Here is a 26,609-nt window from a genome sequence, read left to right as displayed (position 1 = left end):
ATCATACTGCAACATTTTCCCACAGGAAGTGTCCTTATGTCTTTGAAGGACACCGCTTCTCTATAGCGCCACTTTGTGGTTTTTGGTGGGTTTGAATATGTCCCAACTACTATTGATTGTTATGCCAGAAGGATAAATCATACAACCTCAACTGACCTGATTTTTCATGCCCACTTTGGTTAAGAAATTCAGTTTGTATTATCAGGAGGTTAAGGACAAATACCAGCTAGAGAGACATGAAAGCGTGATCTGTACAATATTGTTTATGCTACATACTAATGCCGGCATGCTACATGCAAAATTAAGTAAAATGGTAAACACATTGATGTTTGATAAGAGCTTGCCTTGATATCCCGCTAACATAGCTATGAAAGCATCGCTATTGTGAGCCTGTTAGCATCCTTACCTGAGCTAAAAGCTCTACCGTTCACATCTCATTTTTTTTGACATGCTAGCTACATTGCAATATTAATATTTAACGCATGAAATGTGAACAGCTTTCATATTAGTCATGTGTCATGATGGAAAGCTGCGGCCCATCCAAGCTGAGGCATCTGATTTTTCTCAATGCCAACCTGCACTCAGGACATTAATAATGTTTGCTTGAGTTTGGTTCTGGTTCTGTTCTGTGGATATGTTTGCAGTTTTTTGTTAAATTGTGCGATAAAAAAGTTTGATTAAAATACTAAACAAAAGTAAGAATGGTTTTGCAACAGAATAAATGCACAAAATTAGGCAATTATAAGGCTTCTCATAAAAACACTATACCTATTAGGGTTTTCAACACACGCACCATTATTTTTTGCAAAGTTAAGGTAAAATATACGTCACAAAAGATCCTGAATTAAGAGCCGTTCGGGAGTCGAAAGAGCCGGCTCTTCTTTTGGAGACGAGTCAAAAGAGCCGGTTCTCTGAAAAGAGCCAACTTCCCATCATTATTTCATATTAAATAACTGCAAAAGTTATGACCTTTTCTCAGCAGGCTATGTGTTTTTAATGGTAATCAGCTAATGTTAGCAGTAATTGAAGATGATAAACCTTTAACTGCAGAAAGCCTTGTTTGATACGTCCAAGGGTTAACATTTTACCTGCTAAACGTCAAGACTAGCTGTAGATATTCATTGTAATTTTTATAGGTGTATGACTATCTGCAGCCCCATTCACAGTCCCATTATTATCACCCTTACATTTTATACATTTTTATGATTAAACATTTCATTGCAGCAGATTTAAAAAACGGATGTTAAAAGGTGAAGTGTGGTCAACGACAATCAGGCCCACAGAAAAGAGGTTTGAGGCAGCAACTAAAGGTTGGGGCTGAGCCAGCCTTTGTATGCAGGATCACAGATGGCCATTTAGCCTCCCGAGGAGAAGCAGCATCTCTGAGATCATTTAACTTGGCCTCACGCTGCATGCCTCTCTCTTCCATCCCACAGTCCCGGCCTCCCCCGGGTCAGCCGCGTTGGCTGTCTCTCTGTGTGTGTTTGTGTCATCACGCAGCTTCCTCACTGGGCTGTCATCTCAGCCGCAGCATCAGGACTGATGGCTGATCGCTGTATTGTGAGGGAATGTGAGAAATGAAACCTGCTGCCTCCTGCAAACACTGATGCATGTATCACTGATCCACCTACACAGTATAAACCAGAGGTGAGGACAAAAAAACACCAAGTACTTATGGTTCTGTTCTGCTGCTGACATTTACAGAGGATGAAGCCAGAAATCTAAATCCAAATCCAGTGATTCGTGTTAACCCTCTGTTCAGCATCATTACACACCTGCATCAGAGGGATTCTCTTGCTATCTCTTCATGCTTCCACTGTTTTTTCAACACTTTGCTTTATAAACATCCAAGTAGTGGTTTAAGGAATACTATCCATATACTTCATTGAAGTACCAATATACAAATGTAACAACAAAAGAAGACAACAGGATACATGGTGAATCATGCATTCAGACTCAAGTGGGGGAGAGTGTACAGAGTAGGATACTTAATTTCCATATCATGCTACTTTAAAACTACTCAGCAACATGTAGGAGATGTATTACATGTATTTTGTATATTTATAAAACATGAACTCTTTTCATATCAAGATTCTGATAAAATAGAAGTGATTTTATAAGATTGTGTATTTCCTTGGTAGTATTATCTGTCTTTGATTTCCTGTTTTATTTTGTAGAGCTTACATTGTGTTTCCTTGTTGTGCTTGTATTTCCTATCTGTATTAGTTATGAGTTTTCTTTGTATCTTCCCAGTGGTGTTTATTAGTGAGTCATGTCTTGTGTTTTATTATTTTTTACCGTTTTTGTGGTCCTTGGGTGTTTAGTATTTTATTAAATTTTGTTGTCTTGTTGTTGTTTTGGTTTTCAGTGTTTTATTTTGTTGCATATTCTTCCAGTGTGTGTTAAGACTAGTTTTACTTTCTGTGTTTCCCCCCTCTGTGATTGTCTACACCTGGGCCTCGTTGATCTCACCTGTGTCTCGTTGCTCATTACCCCGTGTGTGTGTGTGTGTGTGTGTGTGTGTGTGTGTGTGTGTGTGTGTGTGTGTGTGTGTGTGTGTGTGTGTGTGTGTGTGTGTGTGTGTGTGTGTGCATAGTCGCTGGCTGTTTTCGAAACGGCCCGTTACATACTGCCTACAACTGTAGTCGGTAGTAGGTACTGCATAGTACATACTGCATAGTACATACTGCATTTGAATTTAGTATGACTGTTCTGTTGGATCTGTTATGCAGTATGCTGAGCCAGACGTCACTGGATTTCCTGTTTCAGCATTCACTTATTATTTAAAAAGTTTACAAGTGGTTTATAATAATAATAATAATAATAATAATAATAATAATAATAATAATAATAATTTAACAGCACCTAAAAACTGAGTGCCCCCCGTCAAAAAAGAAGAAAAAAGAAAAAGCGGAACGAGCGCTGTGCATTTTGGGAAACAGTACGCAAGGCAGACTGGTCTGCTGCATACTGAAAAATGTTCCCGAATCATACTACATATGGAATTTTGGCCAAATCAGTAGTTACCGCTACTATAGTAGGCGGTTTCAATAACAGCCTCTGGGTTTCCTCCTGTCTTGTCAGACCGTCATACCTTCCTAGTGTCCTTGTGGTTTATCGTTGCCATGTTTGTGTTTTATCTGGGCATTGTATGTCCAGGTTTTCTTTGTTTTGGTTGTTTGGTTATTAAATCTTTGAAATTCTGCACATGGGGTCCTCTGCCTTGTTTCTACCCACTGTGACAAAAGTTAAATACAAGTAATGTACATTCTTTAACTGCACCATGACCACTGTACATGAACATTGCAGGCTTTGATACATAAAAATATTAACGCAACACATGCTTATCCTGCTTAAACAGAGTACTTTCACTTGCATAAACATAGATCATTTTGTTGTCAAGAGATGTCAGAGATGTCTTCAGCAAAATGTTCTCCAAACATCAATGTTAAAAGTACTTCTTCTGTAGAAAATTGGCCCTTGTTCTTAAGATAATATTACATTATTTTGACAAAGTTAAATACTGAAGCCTCGTGGGATACTCTCAGTTCAAAGAATGAGTTTGTTGGGTCATGACATAAGAGACTGAGTTGGACACAAAATGAATAAACGTGTGAACTTTTGTGACCTTTTCCTGATACTTGTTTTTCCGTGAGATATTTGAGAGTTTATCCCCTTTCAGACTCTAACTGTTTGAAATAAAACCAACTGAGGAGATTATTGAAGAAAAGCTGCCACCAACGGTTTAACAATACATTGTTTTATAAGCTTGTGCTATACAATACCAATCTAAAAATAACATAGAAACAGGCGTCGGATAAATGGAGTAAAAAGTTCTATATAACCCTCAAATATCAAAGTATCATAACAGTGAAGTACAGGTGTAAATTGGCATTAAGTGGACTTAAATCAACTGAAGAGAGCAGAATTTGATAAGCACATTTCTTCTCACAATCAAATTCACTTTAACCAGGAAGGCAAAATCTGCAGAATCTGTCGAAATGAAACTACACGGAGAGATAATAAATACTTATGCAAACAGTTTAAACAGCGTTAATTGTCGTGTGTACAAAATGTACAAATGTTGTTTTACAGCAGCTGGAGTAGACCTCAGTGTGTTCCCTGCATGACAGCTTTTGGCAGGTTGCAGAGATTGTTGGGATCAGATGGACCCAGGTGGTGCAAACACAGAGCTGGCATGCACACAACAGCAGAGGTGCAGTGGCTAGAAATCAGAGTGTGGAGCTCCAAACAGGTCCTTCATTTGATCAGAACATGTAACAATGACCATGTTTGTCACAGAAATGCTCCGTCCTCAGTTTGTCTGCAGTGTAAAAGTCCATCAGTCCAGCTCCCCGTGTTGACGCTGGTCAGCTCTGTCATTGAAGGATCTTCTTTTTGATGAACTGACAGAGGCAGAGGGGGGCGGTGCTGCAGTGATTCCTCTCGGGATGTAGGCGGTGGTGTGGAGGTCGTGACAGCCTCTGTGACACCAGCAGCTTCACATAAGCAGCACTGTAGGTCATCAGAAGCTGGTAGGCTTTGGCCTGTATAAAGTCCATCAAACAAAACAAAGTTATAGTGACATATTTTTAGGTACTTGGAGCTAATTGTGAACTGAAACTTCTTAACAATGAGTGAATATTAGCAGAAGAGCAAACTTCAGGCATTAGTAGTCACATTTGTGTCCTGAATACCTCATCAGGAAACAGCCAGAGTCAACGTATAAGAACAAAATGTGTTTTTCCCTAGCAAAAACTGCAACTAATACAGATTACACTACGTCAGGTTTGTGCTTTCTCCATCAAGGCCCCTCGACTTTGGAATGACGTTGCTTAGGAGATAAGGCTTGCTGAGTCAGTGACACCTTTTAAGTCTCTTTCTAAGACTGTCTTTTACAGACCTGCTTTTATGTGACTTCCCCTTTTGATTGGTTTTTATTTGGATTACTTATTTACCTTTTATTTAACTAATTAATTATATATTTTTTCCGATTATTTTTGTTTTATTGAGTCCTTTTCTATGTGATGTCCTTTTCTCTTTAAAAACCTTTTTATTGTCCTTTCATGCTTTTTAAAAAAAATGTCTATAACGGTGATTTATTGCTCTACTGTTTCATCACTTTATTCTGTTTCCTTTGGATTTATTCTTGTTAACTTTTAGCGTTGTATTTTGGTTTTTTTGCATTGCTAGAATTTTACACACCTCTCTCTGTCTGATTAAGGTTTATTCTTTCAACCTCCTGAATTCTGCCATGCTTTGTTTGTCAAAGCATTTCCTAAACCATTATTTCTAAAGGTGCTATATAAATCAAAGTTATTATTATTATTTTATTATTATCATTTTGTTATTATTATTATTATTTTTTTTTGTTTTTTATTTTTTTTATACAACTCAAGTAATCCAAACAAAAGCACTTGTTAAGATGAAAAAAATACATTTTTGGAATATACTCAATTTTGGTGGAAGACTTTCACAAAAGATCAATTTCTGGACTTAAACTATACCTGAAGATATCTCTCTGGTTCTAATTCCAATGTGTACAAACCAAAAAGTCTGCAGCATCACGTCTGATTACCTGCACAGGTAGTGACTCATCAGGGAGCAGGATGTTACTTGTGGTGACTTTGGCGTCCTCCCGCTGGCTGGATGTGGTACTGCAGCTCATCTCCTCTTCTCCCAGCAGAGGCCTCTGTTCATCCAAGTCCTGTTCCATATCTGACCCACTGCCCTCAGGGTTTACCTCGGTCACCAGGACTAGATGTGACATTTTCTTCTTCATTTTTTTCTGATGCAGATGTGACATCCATTCAATCATTTTAACTTCCAACACAACACACAGCTGAGTTCACTTCTGTTTGCCTGAGGTCCAGAAATAAACATCCTCCGAGCGGTATTATTTTTCTATTGATCTTTCAGGCGGGACGAACATGGAAGCAGAAGGAAAATCGATGATACAGCAGGAGAGCAAACACAGTGACAGATGTACCTGACTCTCTTACCTGGATGTCTTTCCCCACAAAGCTGAGCTCCTCTAAAGTTTCAGTCAGAGCTCTCAGGCAGTGGGACATGTCCCAGTACACAAAGTAGAGCTGCAAAGAGATACAGAGGAAAGGATACAGCAGCATTAGCGTCTGTCAAAGCAAAACCTCATTATCTCACTGTGAGACTTTATTGTATAACATCTACCTTCATGTTTCCATTGCAGTTTTGCACCCAGTCAGCAACGGCCACCAGCAGCTTGTGTTTCGACATCCTCTCATTCACCTGGATTAACCGAACGTCCAGGTTCATGTTGATCTGACACACAAAAAGGTGTCACATTCAAGGTTTGAGCATTTTATTACATTTGTATACACATGGTAACAGATCCCCTTACATCTTTGTTACTGTGATGGAGGATGAAGATGATGGCTGTGGTGATGAAGATAGCGACCAGGCTGACAGAGAGGCAGAGGACCCAGTAGTCACTCACAGTGATGTAGGTGTGGAGCGTGGAAAACACAGCGCACCACACGACCATGTAGAGGATCTGGTGGAGGGAGCAGAGAGTTTATCTGATGCACTGTTGGAAACCAAAATCATGACATATTCTCAGCTGGATTATAGCTCACTTTTAAAACTTGTTGGGAAAGATTAGAATCTACCATTTCTTGATGATTCAACAACAGAGAAGGAGGGAGTTAGCTTAGTCTGAAAGCCTAAAGTCAGCAAGGAAATGATGATGCAATTAAGCCGCAGCAGGCTGGGATGTCATGAGGAATTCTGGGCACCGTAAAAAGATATCACATCTGGCTCCACCACCATAGTCTAATTATTATAACAACACATCCATTTCACCCTCTCTACCTTCTCAGGGGTGGTTTTGATGCTTAGATCATGGTTTATCCACTTTTCCTGTTTGTTTTTCAATTTATTTAACAATAAATGTTATTTTCATCTACCACAGTTAATGCAACGAGTTTGCAAAATATATATATATATATATATATATATATATATATATATATATATATATATATATATAGAACATTAACAAAATGAAGGAAAGGGAGATTAGTATGAATGGTGTCAAGAGATATTCAGTAATAAAAGAGGTACTGACAATAAACAAATAAATGTATTGTGTTAAAAGAAGAACATTTTGATATTTATATACACTTATTTCCCATAACCATGAAAATAAATAAATAAAATAAAATAAAATGAAATAAAATAAAATGATATAAAATAAAATAAAATAAATAAATAAAAGACAAATTAATTGATAAATTGAAAATTAATGAATAAATAAGTAAATTGAAACTCCTGAATTATCCAGAAACTATTAACCTCTTCCTCCCTCCACCTCCACCACCTCCTACTTTCCCCTTTTCCACTTAAGTAGCTTTAGACCAGTTCCACAAAGAAAGTACCTAGACTGGACTGGAATCCAGAATCCTCTCTTTAAGAATGAACCGTGCTAACCACATGCTACCTGTCAATCCTCACTCCATAGTCAGAAGGTCACTAGTCTAAGATTTCCAGCCCTCAGAGGTTTTTTTTTCAAAATTTCACAACTCTCATCCTGATCAGGGCCGCAAGGAGCTGGAGTCTATCACAGCTTATGGGGCTTATACATGAACAACCTGCCACACTCATACCATCAGGCAACTTAGTCACCAGTTAAGCTAACAAGCTTCATCTAACATCTTTGGACTGGTGGAAACCAGAGAGAACCACATGCACAGGAATAACATGCAAGGTCAGTGGTCAGTGTGACTTCCTGGTAAGATGACGTGGATGATCATACCGGTGCAAATATGAAATGGAAGAGTGCCGAATTGAAAACCATGTATCTCCTGACTGAGGGGACGTCTAGAGCTGTCTTCAGTGCAGCCTCCATGTCTCTGACTGGAATCTGTCGACAGAAATGATGAAAAACTGAACTCAAGTTTTTACTTGGATACTTCACATTTTCTGTGTTACAGTGAGTCGTTGTGTTTGCTTACCTCAAAGCCATCATCCTCCAGCTTGGCCCGACACTGGGACAGATCAAAACTTGGATTAAGTGTGGAAGAGGTCGGCATCGCCAGAACACACTGACCTGAGAGTGAGTGAGTGAGAGAGTCAGTACAGTAGAGTCAGTACAGATCAATACATTAAAACATGAAATAGTTATTGGAAACAGTGGCATGAGAAGAACCTTAACCTGTGTTCAAAATGAAATGAGAATTAAGAGCACCTCTGCAGTAGTGTTTTTGGCAGCAGTAAGAATTAGCTGCACTGAATAAAAGAAAAAAGCACCACAGAAACACAAAACCAGGGTAATCAAATATGGATAACCCCTCATATCACCCTGATGCAATGTAAGCCAGGCTGAACAAACACAAGCTGTGCAGACACATTTTTTGAAAGCAAAAGTCTCAAGTCTCCATAACATCATTTAACAAATACAGTTTTGGGCTTAATCAGGAGAAATGGGTATAATATAAAGCCCAAATATCAGGACATTTGATAGACTGGTGTGGTAATTCCATGAGTCTGTCATAAAGAGCAGTGCTCTGCACTTTTGTTGAAAAAGAAGAACTAGAGGAGGTTTCAGTGGTGTTATTGCAAAAGAAAAACAACAGAAAAAAAGAAGTAGCTCTTACCATTTGCCCATTTGGGTCTGATTTGCACATCCACCACGTCTTCCTCCATCAAATGTCCAACGCTGTTCTTCCCCTCCATCATCTCAGATGTGGTCACGTCCTAAAGAGGAAAAAGGATCATGAGATAACATACAGTCACTTAATATCCCTTAAACATTTATACTAAGCAAGAGTGAAATACGATCCATTCTCACGTGACAGAGGTCATGCATGACTTTAAAATATGCATGAGAAACTGTAGAATCACGGTCAACAAGGAAAACTAACACAATGATCATCCAGGAGAAAGAACTTGAAGTTAAAGCAAATTAACCAGCACATTAGCAACACTTGGTTGCAGCCTAAATACTGATGAACCAAAATGTGTTATAAAACCTTTTTCTGCCAAAGTGTTATGTAACACCCAGTTGATCATGACCATGATGAATGGCACCGTTGAAGTGAAGGCCTATTATTTCATATGAGGCGCAACAACTATCTGATACAGACCAGTTAAACGTGTCAGACCAGAGGTAGTCAAGCATTCACACAAGATGAGTGTTTTCTGTTTCTAAAAAAGAAAGCCTTCAGATAAGCCTTAGCTTTTATCACTGATTAACAACCACTGATTATTTTTAGTGACTAAAGAAAGGTGATAAGACTCACATGGACACAAAGCCAAACCAGATCACTTCTGCTTTCAGAAGAAGTCTTTTTGTCAAGAAGAAGAAGAAGAGCCCAGTTGTACTCTATCACATGTAAAAGTTCTGTTACTAGAATATAGCTTCATTAAAGATATCAAGGGTAAGCAGCTTAATAAACTGAGAGTATAAGAAGTAGAAGTTTACCATGAAGGAAATTGTTTCCATTTCACAGTCTTGTTGTAAAATATGTATTAAATGTTCTAATGTGTTGATGCCTAGCTGGTGTAAGTGTAACAGGGTTAAAAATGAAACATTAATTATTACTTTATAATTACACAATTATACCTGTGTGTGTAGAGCCTCGTTGTGTATTTCTTTTTTTAAAGTATTTTGATGTGCAGCCTCGTCCTCTGGTCATTTTCTTCTTCGTTGGTTTCTTGACCTTTATATTTGATTTGCCCCCTTCCCTCTCCCCTTTTGTATGTTATCCCTGGGGGAGAGGAGCGAAGGCGGGCTACGTACTTTATAAACCCAGAGGTTCTTTGTCTGTCTGATTAACAGAATAAACGCAGAGGAAGCGAGATCCTGGTGTCATCTGTCAGTCAACTTAAAAAAAGGAACACAACACAGATTCCCACCAGTTACATAAGGTAGCTATTGCAAACTGCTGGTGACTACAATCTGAGAATACTGCGTCATCATTTATTATCTACTCTAATGTTTGGCATGAAAAATCTTAATATTCAATTTAAAATCAAACCATGACCTGAAGTTAATTAAAAAAGAGGTGATAATATCCACCCCCTGAAATGTAACTGAATACAACTTTACCTCCAATTTCTGGGCTATTCCTGCAAACGCTTTCGTTCTTCTCCACCCTGTCCCTTAGTGTTGTTGGCTTTTACTGTAAAGACACAGGGCGAGTCTTTTCTGCTCTCCTGACCCTCTTATTGGATGGGTCCACTCTAGAGTAATAGATGCGCATTTTAGAGCCACCCGTATTTGAGCTTCTTTTAGAATATATATATATTTTTTTATCACAACGCATACTCAGTCTGTTCATGGTAGATAAGACACATCTTTATCTGTGACACTATGCCTCATCAGAGCCCCTCCACAGACCTCTTCCTGTGATCAACCGCCTAGCATCCGTAACGGAAAGAAAAAAGAGATAAAACTAAAAGAGTGCTACTTAGAGACCAGCTCTCTGTAGGTGTCTTTCTGTCTCACTCTCTCGCCTGCCTGTCTGTGACGGAGCCACATTTCACCACTTAAGTGTGAAAACTCATGGCTGCAGCTGCAATGTCGACTCTTAACCTCTTTTTCAGCCTCTCTTCTCTTGTAACTCCACTCTGCATTTTTATCCTATGTCTCATTTTCACTTCTGTGGCTAAAAATAAAGTCAGACTGACTCCTGGTGGGTGTGTCATTTCCTGCAAACTTTGCACCTGCTGCAGAGGAGCTAAAACTATGATAATGTTCATACAACACAGGCAGCAATGGTTACTGTTTCACTGCTCAAAAGTGGACACAACATTAGTATTATCATGGTAAAGCTGAACATGCAACCTGTTATCTTTAAGATGCAGCTTGTCTGTTTTCATGCCCATGATTGTTGCGTTGAACACTACTTTAAATCAACCTCTTCATTTATGCTGCAGGTTGCAGTGCTCATACAAGAGCAGCTCTTGGAAAAGCAGCAGTTACTTTCTACTATATTTCATCTAAAATTGCTGTGATCTGAAAAAAAGTTCAAATATTGAAAGTAGTAGCAATGTGACATTTCTTGTTTGCTTCTGCAGCTGCACCTTTATATATTTTTTAACCTGTGAGTCCTTGAGAACAAAACAATCGTCAAACATATCTTACCTGCATGTTTGAGAAATGCCCATCATGTCAACCGAGCTGTGATGATTGTATTCTCATCTCTGCCCGCTCCATATCTATTCCACATTCCACTATTCCTTGAAAGCAGACCTACATGATGCACAGCGAACACACACACAGACTGGTGGCGTATTTTACTTTCGCACTCAAACAAGACTCAGCAGAGTTTCCCTCCTACTTCTCTCTTTTGCCTTTCTCTCTCTTGCTCTATCGCTCTCTCTTTCTTTCTCTTTCTTTCCTTCTTTCTTTCAGCGTGTGACTCAGATCAGCCGGCCTCATGACTACAGGAATGCAGTCTGTGGTTCTCAGCTCACAAAACATTAGAAATGGCATGTATGATTAGTTCAACATTTTTTAAATACTGTACGAAAAGGCTAATTAGGGAGGCATATTCAAACCTTGAAGTGGCACTTCTGGTTAATCTGAAGGGCTTTTTGTGACTGTAAGTCTGCTCCATGTAGGGAAAAAGTTTCTTGGTGCATAAAACATGAACTGAATGGCATTTGTTTGTTTTCAAGGGCATTATTTTGGGGTATTCGTCACACATTAACTCATGTAGAACGAGGATGTTTGTGGAGCAGTGGAGGTCAAAGTAGGGACACAAATTCACACACACACCAGGTTGTCTGCAGGATTGAGCTCTATTTACCCAGGACAGCTTAGACAGGGATAGAGCGAATAATAATATTAGGAAATTTAGGGTCAATCAATCAATCAATCAATCAATCTTTATTTGTATAGCGCCAAATCACAACAAACGTTATCTCAAGACGCTTTTACAAACATAGGAGGTCTAGACCACTCTATATCAAATTATGAACAGAGACCCAACACCAAGACAGGGTAAGACTCAGTCTGACCCCACCTTAATCCATCATGAGCATTGCACATCGCAGTATTTAGCTAGTTACAGTGGTGAGGAAAAACTTCCTTTTAACAGGCAGAAACATCAGGCAGAACCAGACTCATGTTAGACAGCCATCATGCCTCGACTGAGTTGGGTCTGGAAAGACAGATAGAGGGGAGTAAGAGAGAGAGGTGATAGTGATGAGACGAGTCGTAGAAGCTGTTGCCGCTGGAGTCCAGCACGTCCGTATCAGCTGGAGTCCAGATCGTCCACAGCAGGAGGACGTCTACGGCAGCTCAGAGGAATCTACGAGACAATGGAGCTCAGGGACTCCAGAAAGGTCTATGGTTAGTAACTTTAATGGGACAGGCAGAGTTAAAGTAAGTGATGAAGGGGTTGGGGGGAAGAAGGTGAGCTAGGATCCCAGTGTCAGTGTGCCAGTTCCCCCGGCAGTCTAGGCCTATAGCAGCATGACAAAAACTGGTCCAAGCCTGATCCAGCTTAACTATAAGCTTTATCAAAAAGGAAAGTTTTAAGTCTACTCTTAAAAGTGGAGAGGGTGTCTGCCTCCCGGACCCTGACTGGTAGATGATTCCAAAGGAGAGGGGCCTGATAACTGAAGGTTCTACCTCCCATACTACTTTAGAGATTTTAGGTACAACTAGCAAGCCTGCATGTTGGGAGCGTAGAGTTCTAGAGGGGTAATAGGGCACTATGAGCTCTTTAAGATACGAGGGTGCCTGATTTTTAAGGGCTTTGTAGGTTAAAAGAAGGATTTTAAATTCTATTCTACATTTTATTGGGAGCCAGTGTAGAGAAGCTAACACTGGAGAAATGTGCTCCCTCTTCCTAGTTTTAGTCAATACTCGAGCTGCGGCGTTTTGAACTAGCTGAAGAATCTTTAGAGACTTATTAGGGCAGCCTGATAAGAGGGAGTTACAGTAATCTAACCTGGAGGTAACAAATGCATGGACTAGTTTTTCTGCGTCGCTCTGAGATAGGAAGTGTCTAATTTTAGAAATATTGCGCAAGTGAAAATAGGCTGACCTTGAGATTTGCTGAATTTGGGAATTGAAGGATAAATCTTGATCAAATAGGACTCCTAGATTCCTAGCCGAGGTGCTGGATGCCAGACTAATGCCGTCTAAGGTACTTATATTATTAGAAAAAGTCTCTCTGAGGTGTTTGGGGCCGATAACAATCACTTCAGTTTTTCCTGAGTTTAGCAGTAAGAAATTTCTGGTCATCCAGGTCTTTATGTCTTTTAGACAAGCAACTAATTTAGATAACTGATTGGTTTCTTATAAATAGAGCTGAGTGTCATCAGCATAACAATGAAAATTAATAGAGTGCTTCCTCATGATGTTACCTAGAGGAAGCATATATAAGGTGAAAAGAATTGGTCCTAGCACTGATCCTTGTGGAACTCCCTGACTAACCCTGGTCTGCACTGAGGACTTTTCATTTACGTGAACAAATTGAGATCGATCTGTTAGGTACGATTTAAACCAAGCTAAAGCAGTCCCTATAATGCCAATTAGTTGCTCTAATCTCTGTAACAGGATTTGATGGTCAATCGTATCGAATGCAGCGCTAAGATCTAATAAAACAAGTACGGAAAGAAGACCACTGTCTGAGGCCATTAGTAGATCATTGGTTACTTTTAACAGTGCAGTCTCTGTGCTATGGTGGGCTCTAAACCCCGACTGAAAGTCCTCAAACAAACTGTTGCTCTTAAGAAAGTCCCAGAGCTGAACTGACACCACTTTCTCCAGGATTTTAGAGATAAAGGGGAGGTTAGATATCGGCCTATAGTTAGATAAGGAGCCTGAATCAAGAGTGGGCTTTTTAAGGAGAGGTTTAATTACAGCTACTTTAAATGATTGAGGTACATAGCCTGTCAGTAAAGACATATTAATCATACTTAGTAAAGAACTGCTAACTAGTGGAATTACTTCTTTTAGCAGCTTAGTTGGGATTGGGTCTAAAAGACAGGTCAATGGTTTAGCTGAAGAAACTGTTGAAACCAGTTCAGGAAGGTCAATGGGTGAAAAACAGTCTAGGTATACATCTGGCTTTAACGCCGTTTCAATGATCCCGCTGTTGGTAAAGGGTCCTACACTAGTTAAAGGTAAGAGGTTACTAATTTGATCTCTAATCTTTAAGATTTTATCATTAAAGAAGCTCATAAAGTCATCGCTGCTGAGGGCTAAAGGAATACATGGCTCAGTGGAGCTATGACTGTCTGTCAGCCTGGCTACAGTGCTGAAGAGGAACCTAGGGTTGTTTTTATTCTCTTCTATTAGAGAGGAGTAATAGGCAGCTCGAGCATGCTGCAGGGCCTTCCTATATTTATTAAGACTATCCTTCCAAAGTGAGCAGGTTTCAGTTGTTTTATTGGAGCTTTTAAATCCCATGAAACAAAATACAGTTATATGAAGTTAAAAGTATGACACTAACCTCTAACTCTCCTATGAGATGAATGCACACTGTACAGTGATAGTGCCTATAGGGGTATACTGTTTCATTAGTGCTGCAGATCAGTTGATAATGATATTATTACTAAGATTATAGCTCAGTTTTAGATTTGCTACTCCTTTTAGGAACAAACTCAAGAAACTATCAATCATCACTATCTATCAATTCATCTAAGTGCTTTTTCATTTTTGGGACGTTTTTTATGACATTATACTGAAATAAAATGGGAGGTGGAGGAAATAACACAGCAAACTTACCCTCTTAGATGCCCCTGTGGTACATAAAGTATGATAAAGTACTCTATGAAGTGTAAGAAAGTAGGATGAAGTGCCCTGTAGGGTGCTCTTCCAGTAAAGTTGGCAGTAGTTGGTCTCTACCTGCCTGCCTGATTGGTTTGTTAGATTCTGCATAACTTCTGTGTGTGTGCTTTCATTTCAGAGCTGTAGTACAGTACTTATATGCAAAAATCAGAGATACATATTTAATGGTTTTAATCTTGATCAGGGTTTGGAACTGTTTCACTGTAATTCAAGACTTCCTACATGCTGGTGGTTCAACACAAGCAGCTAGTTCCCTTTTCAATTTTTTTTTAAATTTCTGCCTTGAACGCAGCCTGAGTCTGCCCTGAACAAAAGATACAAAACCCAAGGAATGGAGCATTGAGCACCTGAGGGGAACAGGCTGTCTGCAGAGTTGCAGACTAAAACATTAAAAAAACATTTGTTGCATGTTTCAACTGTTTCAATTTAGGCTATTTAAACTATTCAGTTATACTTCTTTATCACTCAGCTGTCAATGTGAATATCTTTGAGTAGTCTAGATTTTATTGGCCTCCAACTAAATGAGAATAAAAAATGTAAAGCATATATATCCTGTAATAATTAAAACTTTGTGATCTTTACCTGAGTTGACTGTAGAACTGTAAAGCTATTGTGTGATATTTAAGGTAAAGTCTGTCCCCTTGTGGATACAATTAGACATTGCATTTAAAAACCATATATTTAGATGGGGAGGTGAATAAAAAGTAAAACCAGAAAAGTAAATAAATTCATTGAAATCAAAAGCTCTCAGTGTACTGCCATCTGACTGCTTGCAGCATTTATATTTGCTGATGATGAAAAATCAATAAAGTTGAGAACAATTTGATATCAAACTGTTCTTCCACCTCATAGAAAAGACCCTTAAAAAAATACGTTTTCATAAAGGTAGATTACTTCCTTATGAAGAGGCCGACATATATGGATAAAAGGTGTTTTTATGCAAATGTAACAAAAAAAAATGTCAACATCATTCTGCATCAAACATTAAAAACACATATAATCATTAGCCATAACAAATGTATCTAATTTTAACAATTATTCAAGGTTGATTATTTGACTGTAGAACTTCTAAATCAATAATCGACCAGAAAAATAGATGTTTTGGAGAGTTGTACAACTCTTCTTTTGTCAAAACATAAAGAAATAGAGTTTTCCTTTTTTGTTTCATTTTACAAAAAAAGTCAAATGTTTCAAAGGTAGTGTCAAAATAAGTTAAAGTCAAAGTTAAATAAACAAGGTGTAAAAATAAAAATGAACTGTGTTTATTTAGTGGTAAACATTTCTATTTAAAAATATATAAATATGCGACTTTTATTTTGGTGGGTGACTGTAGTCACGTGACCGCTTACCTCAGTCATATGACCTCCTCAGTAGGTGCAGAGAGTTTGGATAGCACTGTATGAGCTGATGAGGGCATTTCCGGATTTATCTCTCTGCTTTTGCTTGTTTTTGTCTCTTTATTCCTGGACTTATTTTTGACACTCTTTGTGGGAATAAGAAAGAAAGTTTGTGAACGCGGTCTCGACATGGAAACAGGAAGCCGGCTCGCTGCACTGTCGCTTCTTCTTCTTCTTCTCTCTGCTGTGTTTTCCCCCTGTGTTGGTCAGATCAACCCTGCAGAGGTACAGGAACATTAAAGAAAAATATATGCTACAGAAATGCTTGTTTGTTGTTGTATCCTAAGCTGTTGTGTTTATTTTAAGGTCTTTAAAAGTGTTAAATCAGCTTTATTGAAGTGTTAAAGGGGACATTTTGAGAGTAAAACCTTGTTTGGTTATTTTGTTATTTTTGTGCATGTGATTGTTTCTTTTCAAAGTCCAAAAGATAAGATTATTAAATGCTTGTAGTTGGGACAAATCTTCCTGTGCTCATCACATGCTTTTGTAACCTGACACTTCATTCAGGAACAACTTCCTGCTCTAAACTGGTTTTGTTGGCACACTAAACGCTCATTATCCCTAACTCGGCTTGTTTCATCTGTGTCTGCTTGCAGTGGTGGACAGTAACTGAGTAGATTTACTTTAGTACTGTACTTAAGTACATTTCTTGAGTATCTACTTTACTTGAGTATTATTTTGGGGGGGTACTTGTTACTTTTATTCCACTACATTCAGAAGACAATTATTGTACTTTTTACTCCACTACATTTCTATCAATGCTCTAGTTACTCACAACTCAGATCAGGCAGTCCATGTAGAGGTGGTAATGATGGCTATAATTCTCCACCTGAGCACCCATGGCCATATCTTCAGCTGATGTTAGAGGTTTTTGAAATGAAGAATGATACACTTTCAAATGTTCTCCCTGTTTCCCACTCTGCCCAAAGGTACAAACATTCACTGTCCAACCTGAGAAAGCGTGTTGAGCTATACGTAACATTTGTTTCATTCCAGATGAACATTTCAAACTAAGCTGTTTGTGCTTGGAGTAACTTAGTTTCTGTTTTTATTCCATGGTATAGTTTTTAGAGATTTAAAGTAATGGTTTCTAATTAAACATGATGTAACAGAATATACTCCTATGTATTCTTGACTGTCATCATGCTTTGTGAAAATATAAAGTTTTGAGATATTTTAAGAAGTACTTTGAATACTTAAGTATCTTTAAAAGCAAGTACTTCAGTCAGTGGCGGTTCTGGGGAGGGGCAAGCAGGGGCCAGTGCCCCTGTAAAACTGAACCTGGACCCCCCCCTGTGGCCCCCCTCATCACCAAAATAATATTATACGATAAACAGCTGCTTTCAGTCTGCATTTTGATATAGTACACAGTAGTATATATGTCTAGTAGGGATGCACTGATGTTTTGACAGTTTGCCGGTCCTCGCCCTTCTCAGTCTCTTTTGTCAGGGTTGAATGTGTCCCTCTGACAACACCCTTGGCTCCAGAACTGCCCCCCCCCCCCCCCCCCCCAGTAAAATTGGTCTAGAACCGCCACTGACTTCAGTACTTTAACTCAAGTAATAATCTGACTGAACAACTTTCACTTGTATTGGAGTAATATTTGACTTGGAGTAATCTATACTTTGACTGAAGTAATGAAGCTGTGTACTTTGTCCACCACTGTCTGCTTGTCTCTGTCGTTTCAGATTGACCCTCTGTTGTATGAGGAGCAGCTCCTGTGGGTGAGTGGAGCTCAGGGAGAGGTGAACACCTACAGGATTCCTCTGCTCACCTTCACCCCTAAAGGAAGCCTGTTGGCATTCTCAGAGGGCAGAAAATCCACGGCCAGTGATGTGGGGGCAAAGTTCATCGCGATGCGGAGGTCCACTGACAAAGGCAGGACCACCACAACTTTGACACAGCTAAACAAACACACAGATTGCAAATACACACTCTTACATTTTAAGTGACCTAACTCAAGTCTCCTAGTGAAAAACTGATCCTAGTTTCAGTTTTTATTAAGTTTGAAAATGTCAGATGAAAATAATCACACTAAAATAAAGAAACAACAGACAAAAATGATCTTCTAAAGGTGTAGTTACTAGATTTTCTGGAGTGTTCAGCTACATCTTCAGGCCCTCATTTGTGAATAATTTTGCTCATGGAGGAGGATGTTGTGAAATATTTCTTCATCTGCTTGCTCTCTAAAGTCGAGAGTGAGCCTTTGAGTTTAAGAGATAGAGAGATAGTTATTTTCGGGGTTTTCTCAAGTGAGGTTGTTTAAGGTACTTGTCAATAGTTGCTGTATTCTGCACAGGGGGCTGATCATTGTGGTGCAAGCAGAGGCAAAAAAAGCACTGAAAAAAAATCGAACTAAAGTTTAAAATTACAGCAACTTTAGTGTTTGTTTTTTCTTAAAGTTAATTCAGTCACGTGACTCAGTCTGTAGTGGTTGATAGTCTGGCTTCAGTTCCCGTTTCCCAACAAAGGCGTCAAGCTGACTGACATACCCTGTTAGTAATTGTTGACAAGTACAGCATACAAGATTCAAAGGTTTTTATTGTCAAATTTCACTATGTATACAAGACCTACAGGAAAATCGAGATGCAGTTTCTCTCTTCCAACTCTTAAATAGCAAAACTTTAAATATAAAATACAATAAGATTATAATAAAATACAGTTAAAAACAGCCTATGTACACAGTGCAGGTAGTGCAGTGCAGTGACAGTTTAAAAATGGACAATGTAAATAGATAATAGTGCAAATGATATAAGGTGCACAGTAATGGAGATAAAGTAAATGGTTTAATGTGCAAAAGTACAAATACAACTATACTTAAAATGGTGAACTATACCTTTAAGATTCAGAAACTTCATTGAGCTAAAATACAGGATAACAGGCACTACAAAGATTAATTTAAGACTACTCTGTTATTTTGGTATAATTCCCCAAATATGCTCATATTTGCAAAACAGAAGGTCCTCTTGAAATCGTTAACTTAAACGATCTGATTCTTGCGTCACAATCCTTAATTTATCTCATGACAGTAAAGACGTCAATGAGCAGTACGGTGTCAGTTCACAGAGGTCATTGTGTCTTTGTTTACAAGAGGATAATCTAAAACTTATCTCTGTTGTCAGCAGTTTTTACAAGTTTTGCAATAGTTTTCTGCACTGCAAAGTTGATAAAAGACAACAGGCTGCCATTTTCTGTAACATGTTTCATAAATCAATAGTACTTACTTCAAAAAAACAATTTAGAAGAATATTTCCCAGCATATACAAAAAAAGTATGTGCAAAAAGTTTGAAATTTGTAAAGAAGAACCAGAGACTACATTTATGATGCAATCAAATTACATGAGTTCGCATATGAGAAATATCAAAGCAAATGAGAAAACTATATCAGAGTAAGATACTCAAAATAATACCTTACTTTCAGTTCTTTTTACAAAGTTATAATCTTATTCAAATCTTAACTTTCAGGATGTTTTCATATAACAGGTAAAATGAAACTCTACTCTCTGAATATAAACAGGAATGTTTAAAGTTAAATAAATGTGTAATCTTAAAGCATGATTTGGCCCACAGTTAACAAATGACAGAGTTTGAAATTGACACTGAAGGAAAAGTAACATGCATTTTAATGTGGTCTATGAGACTGCAGCATCAGAGGTGAAGAATTATTGTTTTTATTGTAAAATTATTCAGAATCAAAGATTGACTCCGGCCCTCCTTGTCTTCAGGAGCCACCTGGTCTCCCACCGCCTTTATCGTGGATGACGGATTGAAGCCGGACGGCCTGAATCTGGGCTCTGTGGTGGTGGACATGGAAGTGGGCTCTGTGATCCTGATCTATACCATCTGTTTCCACTCATACCACTGCCACCCTTCCAGCACCATGATGCTGGAGAGCAGGGACGACGGCCTCAGCTGGGGCGCGCCTAAAAACCTCACCGTCCAGCTCGGGGTCAAAGCCTTCGCATCAGGACCGGGCCTTGGAATCCAGGTAAGAGATTAAACAGAGATGTTTTTATGTGTTTTTATGGTGGTGGGGTTCTGTTTTACATTAAAATTGGTTCTGCTGTTTTACCAAGATACTGGCAGGTATGCCTTTTAAGTTTTGCTTTGGGGTGTTTTATTATAATTCCAAAAACACAAATCTCTGCTATGGTGTAACATGTTGGCTGTAACTTTTATCACAGATCAGTTATTAACCACAGTCAGAATCAGATATACTTTATTTTAGCGTTTAAATTGGACAGATCTGATTCAAAATTCAGATTGGGTTATGTTTACTGATGTGAAAGAGGAACTTTATTTTGTGCAATGTTCTGGTCAAAGTAAGGAAGTGGAATTTGCTTTGCTTTAGTTGTAATCACTTTTATCTGTGTCTCTGAAAGTGGTTTTAGCAGCTGATCCAGTATTCTGCGGTGGCCCTAAAGGTCAACTGCACAAAAATGTATTTCAGAGCCACAAAAAAACAAAAAGCAAAGCATTTCATTGACTGCTAAAAAACATCACGAAACAATCCACAAAACACAGTAACTTGCAGACATTTTTCATGAAATGCAAAAAAAAAAAAAATTATAAAAGAAGAAAAATTTCATTGATCACAAAAGATATTTACAAAATGCAAAAATATTTCATGAATGTTTTTTTTCCCCGATAAAATAAAAAATGTTTAATCAAACATAAATATTTCATTAAATATTTTTTCTGAGGGTTTTTATGTGTTGTGAAATTTAATTTTCGAAAATGATTTTGTGTTTTATTATTATTATTTATTTTCTTTTCATTATGTTTTTTTTTTATCTCAATCTTTTTGGAGTTCATTGGAGTGTTTTTGGCACCATTTGTGCTTCAGACCTTCAGGGCCACCATAGTTACCCTCTATAGGCTCTATAAACCTTCAAAATGTAAACCTCTGGTATGCGTGTTTGTCCAGATAAGCCTATCTCAGATTTTGGGCTCTGTAAACCTGCTATAAGCCGCATTAGACGCTGAATGTGATGCACTGAAAGTTTGCAACAGAATCATTATGTCATTTGGAGAGAGTTGCCATTTAGTGCCAAATTAGTGGCTCATTATTCCTCATGCAATGTCTGAGCTGAGCATCTGTCCAGTTATTATGGTTGTGGTTGTCCATGCCAGTTTTTAGGGCACTGAACCTTCTGTTGTCCTGCATCAGATCAGTCACTCTGGATAATTGTTACATGTTTCATGAGTTCTTTTGTAGCAGGCACAGTTCTAAACATGTTGATGTGTTTATATGATCTTTCCTGTGTACAAAGAATATGAACAGTTCCCTTTTTTTTTACAACTTTACCTGCCTACAAACATAATTTTTATTTTAACTTTATTTCTCATCCTGTGTCCACACCTTTTTGTATCTTTGTTCAACAGAAGCGCTTCGAACCAGCTAAGGGGAGGTTGGTGGTGTGTGGTCACGGTACACTGGAGGGAGACGGAGTGTTCTGCATCCTGAGCGATGACCACGGACAAAACTGGTACAACGGTGCGGCGCTGAAAAGCATACCTTATAACCAGAAGAAGAAAGCACATGACTTCAACCCAGACGAGTGCCAGGTAGACTACATCTCCTACTGTTTGTGGAAGTCATGCCATGTTGATCCTGTATTCGAGTAATCACATTGTATTTAAGGAGTTTTGGGATAATTATCACCATCAAATGTATTTTCAAGAGGTGGTTTCATGCTTCTTCATATTTAGAGTTAATATGTTGAAATCTGTTGGAAAAGTTTGAATTGTGAGGCTGGTGTATGTTGGAATAATCCCAGGATGAGACTGCTAGCTGATCTATACAGCTTGTTAAAAAAATCAGCAGAGAATTCAGCGAGAGTGACACGAGATTTGCCCAATTTGTGACATCACCAATTGGGCAAATCTCGTGTTTTGTTCCCTTGCCAAACTTTTCTGTCCAGATTCGGGGTCCAAAGCATTTGGCTGTACATTAAATCTGTCATTTTAAATTTAGGAACAGAAGAGTCAATTTGCAAAAACAGTAAACTCACTTTTGAAAAATAAAAAAATGTTTCAAAAAACACATTTTTTCTAATACTAACTTTTGGTATGATCAATCAACTGAGGTTGGGTGGCTTTGACTAAGTCAAAATGACTTCACTAATCAGAGATATCTTGAAAATGTAACTTTATTAGGAATATATATAAAAAAGAAATATATTTTTGAAAATGTATAGAAATTGAGTTATCTGTTTTTGCAAATGAACTATTATGATGCTGACTTTAGCATGGCAACAGTGGAGGAGGCTTCCAGAGAGCTTGGCAATTAGAAGAAAGGGAGCTTGTAGTGGAGGCTTAAAGAGACAGTAACTAAAATTAACGTTTTCAGAGGGAAAGTGTAAAGCCTGAAAATTAGCACATTACCCCTGTTTAAGTAAAAGTTGGGACTTTTTTTCTCAAAATATGAGAAAAAGTATTTTAAAAAGCCCTGGAAAAAACATTTTACCAATACCGGATTAATACCTGAAAGTAAACAGACCAAGTAAACAAATAGTTATGGAAGAAAGTCATATCCAAGGTATTGGGATTAAGATTGATTAAATATAAGTTGTCATTAGCACAGACAAATAGCTCCAAATCAGTGCTCATCTTAGATTGTATCTGTAGGATCTGTAAACGGAAATTGCTTTCCTAATATGTTACTTAAACTGCCAGCTTGTTTGAAGTCTCTTTGCCCTAAGAACACATGTACGTCACACAACATTTAACAGCGTTAATATGGTCTCTTCATGGTCTTGTTTTCCTCTCCAGCCGGTTGAGTTGAATGACGGCACCATCGTCATCAATGTGCGGAACCAGAACAGTTACCACTGTCAGTGTCGTCTGGTGGTACACAGCCATGATGGAGGATTGTCCCTGCCTGTGGAGGGTCTGTATTTCGACTACACGCTGGTGGATCCTGTTGTGGCAGCTGGAGCTCTGCAGAAAGATGGAGTTATGTACTTCACCAACCCCTCCAACGAGCAACACAGTAAGAACAGACGACGTGACAGAGAAGCAGACTTTCTTCTGCTTTCTCATGATTTTTATCTCTCATACCGAGAGCTGGACGTAAAAGTAGACAGGCTAATCAGTAAAACTCTGGAGTACTGAAGCAGGGAGAAGCTGTGAATCTTGATATCATGAGATAGGTGTTTTGTTTTTTCAAGATTAAAAGTTAATGGACAGTATTAGGAAAAAACATTTTGTTTTCTGCATCAACAGGTTTATTATCTGGAAATTATAGCTTCTCCCAATAACAAACCATTTATCTTGTGAGCGCAACACAATTTGAATAATAGTTGCCAGCCCTCCATTCCAGGCTTTGTTTTTCAGTATTACTAGCAGCTTTGTACTTACCTTATGTATTATTGGAATATGACTTTTCATTTAAAGCTCCAGTGAGGAGTTTTTTGGCTGGTTATGAAACAGACAGAAATTGATGTTGTTGCCTCTATATGATCAACAAAAGCAAATGAGGCCATCAGCAAACGACTGAATACTTTAATGTTGCTATTTTTAATGTCTGAAATCTCTGCGGGCTGAGAGGTGGAGGGTGTCTGATGAAGTGATAAACCGCCTCTTTATTTTTTTTAATTTCCATGCCCAAGTTTCTCATTAGGTAAAAAAAAATGATGTGACATGTTATTCATAAAGATATGTTTTTAGCTCTCAGCTTTTAACTCACTTTAATGCAGAAACTCTGCATAATTCGTATAGAGCAGGTCTTTTTTCATTTTAGCTGAAAATCTGCGCAGTCAGCACAGTCGCCAATCTGTGTATATCCTCCACTTCTGACTCTTTCTGAAATGCACCAACGAAATGTCCTTGTCAAAAAAAGGTCTGTGAATGAGGATTTTGACTTCCTGCATCATCTGTCCCCAGGAATCAACCTGACTCTACGCTGGTCTGTGACTGATGGTAAAACATGGGAGGGAAAAGCCGTGCAGATATGGGCGGGGCCGAGCGGTTACTCCGGCATTACGTCTCTGGAAGGCGGTTCTGCAGAGGACAGGAAGTACATCTACGTTATTTATGAGAAGGGCCACAAGAACTATTGTGAGACTGTGTCGTTCGCCAAAATCCACCTGTTTGGTGGCCGGTAGGGCATGAGGACTGGAGGTACGCAGAGGAAGAATCACGCTGAGCTTGTTTGTTTACTCTAGTGATTTCACATGCATCGGCGTTTTTGCACATTAATCAGGGGTTCGATTGATTTTCTGTCTCTGTGCTACATTTTGTTGAGTGAAAAGTGCTATACTAGGAAAGTCTGATTGATCAATCGATCAATTCTCAGACAATAACAACAATTTTTTTATTTGTCTCCCAGATGCAATCAGTTAGAGAAAAAAAGGGAATTGGGAAGAGATTGTTTACTCCTACGACTTTCTCAGGATGAAGATAAAAGACTTTCAATCACTCTATGATATTAAATGTGGAGAAACAGTAGGTTCTGAGCCAGGAATGTCTCACAGTTTGTACCTACTCTATGATGAACTGATCAAGAAACTCACTGTTTTCTCATGATTTACTCGTTCTTTTCCAACAGTTGGTTAAGTTGCAAATCTCATATCAGGGCTTTTTTGTTTTTTTGTTCTGATTGGACAAAAGAAATCATCAAACTTTCACAGCAACAATATTTTTCGAGTTCCCTGTTGGTAAGGGGATGACAATGTGACCACAAGTGGGACATTTTTACTGCAAGTTTTATCATTATTTTATGTAAAAACCATCTATTTTAAGGCCTAATGCCACACATGTTTTACATATATTTTTACAGAAAACTACTACACCACTTTGAAGTATCACTTTGATGAATAACTTGCAGTGGTATTGTCTGAGTCTCATCAAATGAATATGGTTGTTTATGTTAACTATAACTTCAAAATATTTCGGGCACCTGACACAGATCCCCTTCAAACACCAACGGATTCAGTTTTTACTCCACATCATGGAGAAATGGCTCCTGACAGATTGAGTAGTAATGTACGAGGAAAGCTAACCTGAAGTTTGCAACTTTAAAGTCTGTTTGTGCCTGTAATTATAATGAGGGTTTTTATTTTGGTCCCATTTAATAAGAATTAAAAGTGCTATGAAATAATACTGACTCAAAACGGATTCTGCTAAATGTTTTAAAATAATGTCAAAAGCCTTTTTCTGTTTTTTTTTATTTTTTTATATAATTTTAAAAAAGAAATGTGTGTGTGAGGGTGATGAGGGTGATGAGGGTGATGAGGGTGATGAGGGTGATGAGGGTGAGTGCATGATGTGTATGACAGATAATACGTTTCCTCTGCTTTGAAGAATGTTCTCTTAAGTTTGTAATCTGAACTCCACTCTATTCAGGTTATGATTTTAACAGCATTGTACACAGGATTACAATGTTTTAATGCAGCACAATGTGATCTGTGCTACCTGTAGAATAAATAAATGATTTCTGATGACTATGTGTGTTATTTGTTATTTTATTTGTTGTAAGGACAGATGAACTCTTGAAAAGTGTCTTTTCTTGCTCATTTTCTTTGTATTGTCTTACTTGAGACTGACCAATGATTTTTTTTAATTGTATTTTTTATTTATTTAAGAGTTGCAGAACAATACAAGACGGGTGAGAGACATTACAATACAATATATAAGATACAAAACAGTGTGAAAGACAAGACAACAAGTGAAGACTTAGGAGAAAAAACTAGGACTAACAGGAATTACAGACTGACCAATGATTAATGGACATCAATAAATTCAGAACAGTACAAATAAGATACGATATTACTGTATTGATCCCCGGGGGGAAATTCAGTTGTTGCAGCAACCCAGACATAAGTACAATCAAAAATTATGGTTAAACAAGTAAAATAAAATAAGTAAAAATAAAAATAGATAAATAAAGATAGAATACAAATTTAAGATATATACAAATGTTACAAATTGTTTAAATAGTGGTAATTACAGGCAGTATTAAAAAAATGATTCAGTAGTGACAGGTTGACGTGGTGTGATTATGGTTTGGTTATGAATGATTAAGCAATATTATGAATAAACACAGGTATATAATATGACCGTATGACAATAGAGAGAATAGTAAAAAGTGATATATAATAGTATCCTCATCAGTTGTAGTGAACAATAATAAAGTATGCATTATAATATAATATAATAATAATGATATGATGTAAAATGCATTACATCAGTAGCAGCCAGAGAGTCAGTACAGGATGAGATGATGGAGTGTGACAGACAATGCAGGGATGGTATGAATCTGTTCATGGGGGGTCAGCGATGCAAATTATTGGTACCCAAAGCTGTAATCAACTTTATGTTAAGAGGTAAAACCAACAAAAAATATTCACAACTCTTTCCCAAAAATTAAAAGAGCATTTTGTTTCCCTTCTTAAAGCTTCTCCATTGGTTCAATTCTGAAA

At 38.0% G+C, this 26,609-nt stretch overlaps 2 protein-coding genes across 5 annotated transcripts; one reads left to right on the top strand and one right to left on the bottom strand.

The window, feature by feature from the left end:
- Positions 1-3,928: 3,928 nt before the first annotated feature.
- LOC117827596 (transmembrane protein 268) lies at positions 3,929-11,277 on the bottom strand. Of its 3 annotated transcripts, none has more exons than XM_034704195.1 (9): positions 11,126-11,277; positions 8,634-8,733; positions 7,992-8,086; positions 7,793-7,900; positions 6,380-6,532; positions 6,190-6,300; positions 6,003-6,092; positions 5,579-5,788; positions 3,929-4,547 (listed from the first exon to the last, which is right to left on the bottom strand). In XM_034704195.1, exons 1-9 carry the CDS (start codon positions 11,129-11,131, stop codon positions 4,380-4,382), a joined length of 1,041 nt encoding a protein of 346 aa, XP_034560086.1. In that variant the 5' UTR covers positions 11,132-11,277; the 3' UTR covers positions 3,929-4,379. The 3 variants fall into 3 exon arrangements, with proteins under 3 accessions (XP_034560086.1, XP_034560087.1, XP_034560088.1); XM_034704196.1 differs by lacking the exon at positions 11,126-11,277 and adding an exon at positions 10,088-10,210; XM_034704197.1 differs by lacking the exon at positions 11,126-11,277 and adding an exon at positions 9,602-9,807.
- A 4,848-nt stretch (positions 11,278-16,125) lies between these two features.
- On the top strand, positions 16,126-25,634 carry neu1 (neuraminidase 1). Of its 2 annotated transcripts, XM_034705275.1 has the most exons (7): positions 16,126-16,410; positions 17,874-18,063; positions 19,911-20,173; positions 21,571-21,753; positions 22,960-23,179; positions 24,073-24,309; positions 24,518-25,634. In XM_034705275.1, the coding sequence occupies exons 1-6, from the start codon at positions 16,315-16,317 to the stop codon at positions 24,291-24,293; spliced, it is 1,173 nt and encodes a 390-aa protein (XP_034561166.1). In that variant the 5' UTR covers positions 16,126-16,314; the 3' UTR covers positions 24,294-24,309; positions 24,518-25,634. The 2 variants fall into 2 exon arrangements, with proteins under 2 accessions (XP_034561166.1, XP_034561165.1); XM_034705274.1 differs by having other exon boundaries at positions 24,073-25,634.
- Positions 25,635-26,609: the final 975 nt, after the last annotated feature.

The sequence above is a fragment of the Notolabrus celidotus genome, chromosome 16, assembly GCF_009762535.1.
Source record: "Notolabrus celidotus isolate fNotCel1 chromosome 16, fNotCel1.pri, whole genome shotgun sequence".
Classification (NCBI taxonomy): Eukaryota; Metazoa; Chordata; class Actinopteri; order Labriformes; family Labridae; genus Notolabrus; species Notolabrus celidotus.
Note: the sequence above shows the minus strand (reverse complement) of the source record. Positions and strands in the feature narration are given on the sequence as shown.

Excerpts from the sequence above, each read along its gene's own strand:
- LOC117827596 (XM_034704195.1), bottom strand. Across the intron at positions 7,901-7,991 it reads TGGAGGATGATGGCTTTGAG|ATTCCAGTCAGAGACATGGA; the intron begins GTAAGCAAACAC and ends TTCTGTCGACAG. Across the intron at positions 6,301-6,379 it reads TCCATCACAGTAACAAAGAT|ATCAACATGAACCTGGACGT; the intron begins GTAAGGGGATCT and ends TTTGTGTGTCAG.
- neu1 (XM_034705275.1), top strand. The coding sequence starts at position 16,315 with ATGGAAACAGGAAGCCGGCTCGCTGCACTGTCGCTTCTTCTTCTTCTT. Across the intron at positions 18,064-19,910 it reads GCGGAGGTCCACTGACAAAG|GAGCCACCTGGTCTCCCACC; the intron begins GCAGGACCACCA and ends CCTTGTCTTCAG. Across the intron at positions 21,754-22,959 it reads TCAACCCAGACGAGTGCCAG|CCGGTTGAGTTGAATGACGG; the intron begins GTAGACTACATC and ends TTTCCTCTCCAG.